Genomic DNA, 5,519 nt, shown 5'->3' with positions numbered 1-5,519 from the left:
TGCTGCCTCCCCTCCCAGTCCTGGCTGTCCCCGCCCCTTCTGGCCTCCCCACCACAGCCTGACCCCTGGCTCAGCTGCCCCCACTTCTGAGGGGAGGAGCTGCTCCCCCTGGACTCCTAGGTCCTCTAAGGGTTGTGACGTGGACTCCTCAAATGTTTGCAGCTAAGACCTGAACCTCAGGGACCCTAGTGGGTTTGTTGTACTCTGGAGCCACTGGCACCCTCAGGGAGAGGACCTGGGTCTTGCAAGGGGAGGGGGCTCAGATTCCTGAAACCCTGGAAGAATTGCAGTAGGAATCCAGACTCCCAGGTGCCTGAAAATATGTGTTAGGAGTCAGAACTTCTGAGTTCTGATGAGCCAGGGGTTTTGAATTGGCCAGGTCTGGGCTGGTCATTCCCCCAGAGAGGAGGAAGTCCCCGATTCCTGGGTTCTGGTTAGGGCAGGGTCAAGCGGCCACTTTCAAACCTCTACCTCAGATCCAGGTGAGAATTCTGTTCTTCATCGAGGACAACCCCTTCAGGAGGGAGACATGGGTTCTGGGCACATTTTGAGAAGCAAGACTGTGGACCAGAACAGCTGGGTGTGGTGGCATATGACTATACTTTTAGCAACTTGAGTCCAAGGCAGGAGGATAGCAAGTTGAGAGGCCAGTTGAGGCAACTTAGGGAGACTCTGTCTCATAATAAAAAAATAAAATAAAAAGAGCTTGGAACATAGCTCAGTGATAAAGCACTCCTGGGTGTTTCAATCCCCAGTACCTAAATATAAATATATATATATATATATATATATATATATATATATAAACTAGAGGTGGAGTGTGGCTTAGTGGTAGAGTATTGGCCTAACATGTGCAAGGTCCTGGGTGGGTTCCATCCCTAGTGCGTACTCACACATGTCTGTGCACACACATGCACGCACGCGCGCGCGCACACACACACACACAAAGGTTATGGATCAGATAGGAAAGAGGGCTGGGGATTGGAACTGAGGCCCTGAACCTTGAACTTGTAGCAGAACTCCCCCTCCCACAAGGAGTGCCACCCAGGTAGAATTTTCAGTTTCGTAAGCAGAGCTTTTGCCCAAGTTTGCAGCATTGAAACTCAGGAAAGTAGTCTTCTGTCTGTGTGAGGGAAGGAGCCTGAGCTCTTGCTGTAGCAGCCATTCACCATACTTTGTGGAGCACTTTCAATGTATCAGGCACTGTTGTCGCCACTGAGAAGAAAGCAGTGAGCCAAGCACAGTTGCCTGCCTTCATGATGCTTACATTCTTGTTCCCATTTGCAGTCAATCTGGACTCTGCTGTGATCACCTTGAGCAAATGATTTCATTTCCAGCCCTCAGTTTCCTTATCTGTGAATTGGGAATACTATCCTGTCCCCAATTCTTCAGGCTGTGGAGGAATTCGACTAGACGTGAAGGTAGGAAACTCTAGACTAACACCCGCAGGTTAAATTGCGGTGGGAAAGCACGTGCCTGAAGCAGAGGCAGATCGCCTGCTTGCAGCTTAGGCGGGACGTGCATTTATTTGATTGACAGATAGCTTGTTCGGGGGCGTGGCCATGCTTGGAAATGCCGCCGTGACGTCACAAAGCCTGGAATTTCCGCCAGAGGTCCCCGTTGTTTTCACTTCCCACCCAATGCGCTGTCGTTTCGAAACCCCGCCTCTCGTGATGTCACTACGTCGGCTGCGACTGCCTATAAAAGCATTGCAGGCTGCGCCAGAGCTAGTTGGATCGGTTCCCAGGCCTGCGGATGTTTACGAACGAGACGCCACACGATTCTGCAGCCGTTTGTCGCGACAGTGCTTGAGGCAGCCCGTGATACTTGGAGTCCCCGAGCCCCACGCCTGAGGGCGAGATGAACGTGCTGGCCTTCCGAGCCGTCCGAACCGTCCGAACCTGCGATCGCTTCTGGCAGCCCGAGCCGGCGCTCCTGCCTCCTGGGTGACACTGACGCTCCTAGCCGGTAAGGGATCGGAATGCCTGGGGCCCCAATAATGAGGGAAAGCCATGGACTTTTGGTTCCGAGACTGAAGGGTTCGGGGCCTGGACTCCAGCGTCGTATGGAGGGAGGGCCTGGCAGCCTGGTCTCATGAGTCTGGTGAGGGTCCAGATGGGGAACCGACTCCCGGGTCTGGAGGAGTGGACTGGAGGCCAGAATTTAGGCAGGGGTAGGGGTTAGGAGCCCGGAGTCCTCTAAGCTTGAGGGAGAAGGGGTGCAGGAGTCAGATTCTTGAGTCCCCAGTGAAGGAATAATCTGAGGGTCAGAATATTTTTTCAAATTTTATTTTTTAGTTTTAGATGGACACAATATCTTTATTTTATTTTTATGTGGTGCTAAGGATCAGCATGCTAGGCAGGTGCTCTACCACTTGAGCCCCAACCCCAGTCTGGTTCAGAATATTCTGAGACTCCAAGGGATGAAGGTGATTTATCAATCCTCAGGAGAGTAAGAGAACTGGAGACTGACTTTGTCCCCAAGGGAAGCTCGTAAAAAGCTCTTTGTTCTTGGGACTGGGACTTCTGGGTCTGAAAAGGGGTTTGGACCCTTGGATCTAATGGAGAGCTGGGGACCCAGACTGCTGGGTGTCAAGAAGGGAAGCAAGGAACAGAGATGGGTGTAGCTGGGATGAGAAAGGAATCCGGGGCCGGGATTCTCATGTTGTTATTCATTTGTGTTGCTATTTCATTGCTATGACTCAGGGTCATGCCCTGATGCATTTCCTAAATGGCCTCTAAATCTTATTTCCTTTTCTTCTCCCCCTTTTTCATCTGGGACAGATGGCTCCAGGCCAAGTACCCCATCACAGCACACCCTGGAGGGAAGCCCACTACTCCTACCTCCTGTCCCCACTGATGGGCTTCCTCAGCCGGGCCTGGAGCCGGCTGAGAGGCCCAGGACCTTCAGAGCCCTGGCTGGTAGAAGCAGTAACTGGAGAAAATCTGGTAGAAGGTGGCCTGCAGGGAGAAGTGAAGGCTTCTTTGGCCATCTCCCATGGTCCCTGGGCCAGGCATCCTCAAGGGGAAGCTGAAGACAGTGGAGTACCTCAAGAGAATGGAGAAGCAGACCTGGAGTCCTGCCTTGATCTGAAGCCCAGTAATTCCCCTCCTGAAGTTTGGGGACTTTTAGGCAGTAAAGAAAATAGTGAGAAAGATGCAAACAGTGTCCCCAGAGAGCAGGGAAGGGAAATTACAGATGGCCAGCCGCTGTCCCCCAGCCTGCAGATAAGAGCCCTGCAAGGTTCTGATAAGAGTCCTGGGGAGGAGAAAGCTGAAGAAGAGGGAGTGACCAAGTTCTCTTATCCTTCATCACACTGGGAGTGGAGCGATGTCAAGAAAGAAGCTCCTACTGCCTCCACTTTCCCTGAGTCTTCAGGATCCCAACTTGGCACTTGTGTGTATTGCCCAGAGGAGGAAGAGGATCAAGCCACGGAGGAAAAAGGAACAGAAAACGAAGCCAGGAAGACCTCCGTTTCCCCCTCATTGGCAGGCTCCAGCTCCAGGGCTTGGGGATATTGTCCAGGCGAGAGGCCTAGGGAGAAGGGCAAGAAGGCCTGTGAAGCCCCTGGGAAAGAAGCTGACCCAGAGCCATGGTCCTCGCTTCCAGCCCAGAGGCACCTGCTTGGGGCTTTGGAGAATCAACCGAGTAAGAACGGAAAGGAAGAGGAGGATGACAGTGCTTTAGGGGCAACTGAGAAGGGAGGAGCTAAGGGTCCTTCTTCCATTTCAAGTGCCTCCGGGAGGGCCTGGGTGTGTCAGCCAGGGGAGAATGTGGAGGAAGACGAGAAGAGTGATTCAGGATCAGCTGAGGAGGAAGGAGAAACTGAGGCTTCCTCTCCCACCCTCCCTACAAGTGCCTTCTTGAAAGCCTGGGTGTATCATCCTGGAGAGGACACAGATGAAGATGAGGACAGTGACTGGGAATCAACTGAGGAGGAGGAAGACGCTGAGGCTTCCTCTCCCACCCCCGCTACCAGTGCCCTCCTGAAGGCCTGGGTGTATCGTCCTGGGGAGGACACTGAGGAGGAAGATGAGGACAGTGACTGGGAATCAACTGAGGAGGAAGGAGACGCTGAGACTTCCTCTCCCACCCCTGCTACCAGTGCCCTCCTGAAGGCCTGGGTGTATCGTCCTGGGGAGGACACTGAGGAGGAAGATGAGTGTGAGCAGAATGAGGACAAAGGAGAGGACTGTGGAGCAGCTGCCTGGGGCCAGCACCCCTCCCTTCAGGCCCAGAGTGCCCACCTCAGGGGCTGGCTATATCAACCTGGAAATGAGACAGAGGAAGGGGAAGCTGAGGAGGAATGGGGAGACTCCGAGACCAGCCCCTTCAGAGTGGCCTTCTACTTACCTGGAGAGAAACCACCACCTCCCTGGACTGCTCCTAAGCTGCCCCTCAGACTACAAAGACGACTCAGGTTGTCACAGACCCTCACCCAGGATCCAGACCCTGAAACTCCCCCAAAATCCAGAAAGGTGGGTGCTGAGGGCCCAGATCTTTTTTGATTTGGGAGGGAGGAGAGGGCTAGGAGCTGGAACTCTTGTCTAGTGGGGAAGGGCTGGAGGCTAGGACTCCTGGGTCCCAAGTACATTGCAACAGATTGCATAGGAACTCTTCTGGGAGGACTATGCACATCATCTTGCAATCCTCTGTAAGAGGCTGGGGCCCCAGTGGGAGGAGGAGGCTGCCCCAGAAAGCCATCTTTCTCCAGTGAGTCATTTGGAAGTCTGACAGGCAGGTGACTAGGCAAATAGCAAGCATTTTTGTGTAGCTGATTTTTCCTTGATTCTGTTTGGAACCTTGTGTCTCCATGTATCTTTGTCTCTCTGTCCTCAGGTGCGCTTCTCTGAGAAGGTCACTGTGCATTTCCTGGCTGTCTGGGCAGGCCCAGCCCAGGCTGCCCGCCGGGGCCCCTGGGAACAGTTCGCTCGGGATCGGAGTCGCTTTGCCCGCCGCATCGCCCAGGCCCAGGAAAATCTAGGTCCCTGCCTTACCCCTGCCTCCCGGGCAAGAGCCTGGGCACGCCTTGGGAATGCACCCAGTTCTCTTACCCCCATACCTGCCTCTACCCAGACCTTATCTTTCCCCTTGATCTCCTTCGAGGCTCCAGCTCAGGCCACGCCCTTGAGTCAGGCTATGGCCACACCCCCTCATACCCCTTCTTTGGAAGCACCAGCTCTTAGCCTGAATCTCAGTGGGAGGCGTGGCTAAGACCAAATGGTTGCATGTTATTTATTAACTTTTTTTAAAGTGTTGATTTATTTAAGGAATAAAGCTTTTTGATTTGTAGTGAGCAATGTCTCTGTGTGTGTACTGACAGTATCCTCCTGGGTGCCCGATTTGGAAGGATAAGTATGAAGGACTGGTGGGTTTTGTAGATTTTCTTTGGCAACTGCCTAAATTTATTTAAACTTGGGCAGTCATCTCCCCAAGAGAGCTGGAGGCTTGACTCACCAATCCCAAAGAAAAAAAAGTTAAGCTTCAGTTATCTGTGCCTCCCTGTTGTGTTAAGGTCC

The 5,519-nt window shown here is 53.0% G+C and overlaps 1 protein-coding gene across 1 annotated transcript; it reads left to right on the top strand.

Moving 5' to 3' along the window:
- The first annotated feature begins 1,718 nt into the window (after nt 1-1,718).
- Ppp1r15a (protein phosphatase 1 regulatory subunit 15A) lies at nt 1,719-5,296 on the top strand. The gene is made up of 3 exons (XM_046466050.2): nt 1,719-1,968; nt 2,784-4,478; nt 4,840-5,296. Exons 2-3 carry the CDS (start codon nt 2,784-2,786, stop codon nt 5,212-5,214), a joined length of 2,070 nt encoding a protein of 689 aa, XP_046322006.1. The 5' UTR covers nt 1,719-1,968; the 3' UTR covers nt 5,215-5,296.
- The last annotated feature ends 223 nt before the right edge of the window (nt 5,297-5,519 follow it).

Source organism: Marmota monax, unplaced genomic scaffold (genome assembly GCF_021218885.2).
Source record: "Marmota monax isolate L192 unplaced genomic scaffold, Marmota_monax_Labrador192_F-V1.1 WCK01_AAM20220418_F8-fsc00160, whole genome shotgun sequence".
Taxonomy (NCBI): Eukaryota; Metazoa; Chordata; class Mammalia; order Rodentia; family Sciuridae; genus Marmota; species Marmota monax.
The sequence above is the reverse complement of the archived record's forward strand: the minus strand, read 5'-3'. Positions and strand labels throughout refer to the sequence as shown.

What these genes read in the sequence shown, in the direction of transcription:
- Ppp1r15a (XM_046466050.2), top strand. Translation starts at nt 2,784, where the DNA reads ATGGCTCCAGGCCAAGTACCCCATCACAGCACACCCTGGAGGGAAGCC. An exon ending in CTCCCCCAAAATCCAGAAAG is followed by an intron (nt 4,479 to 4,839) that starts GTGGGTGCTGAG and finishes CTCTGTCCTCAG; the next exon opens with GTGCGCTTCTCTGAGAAGGT.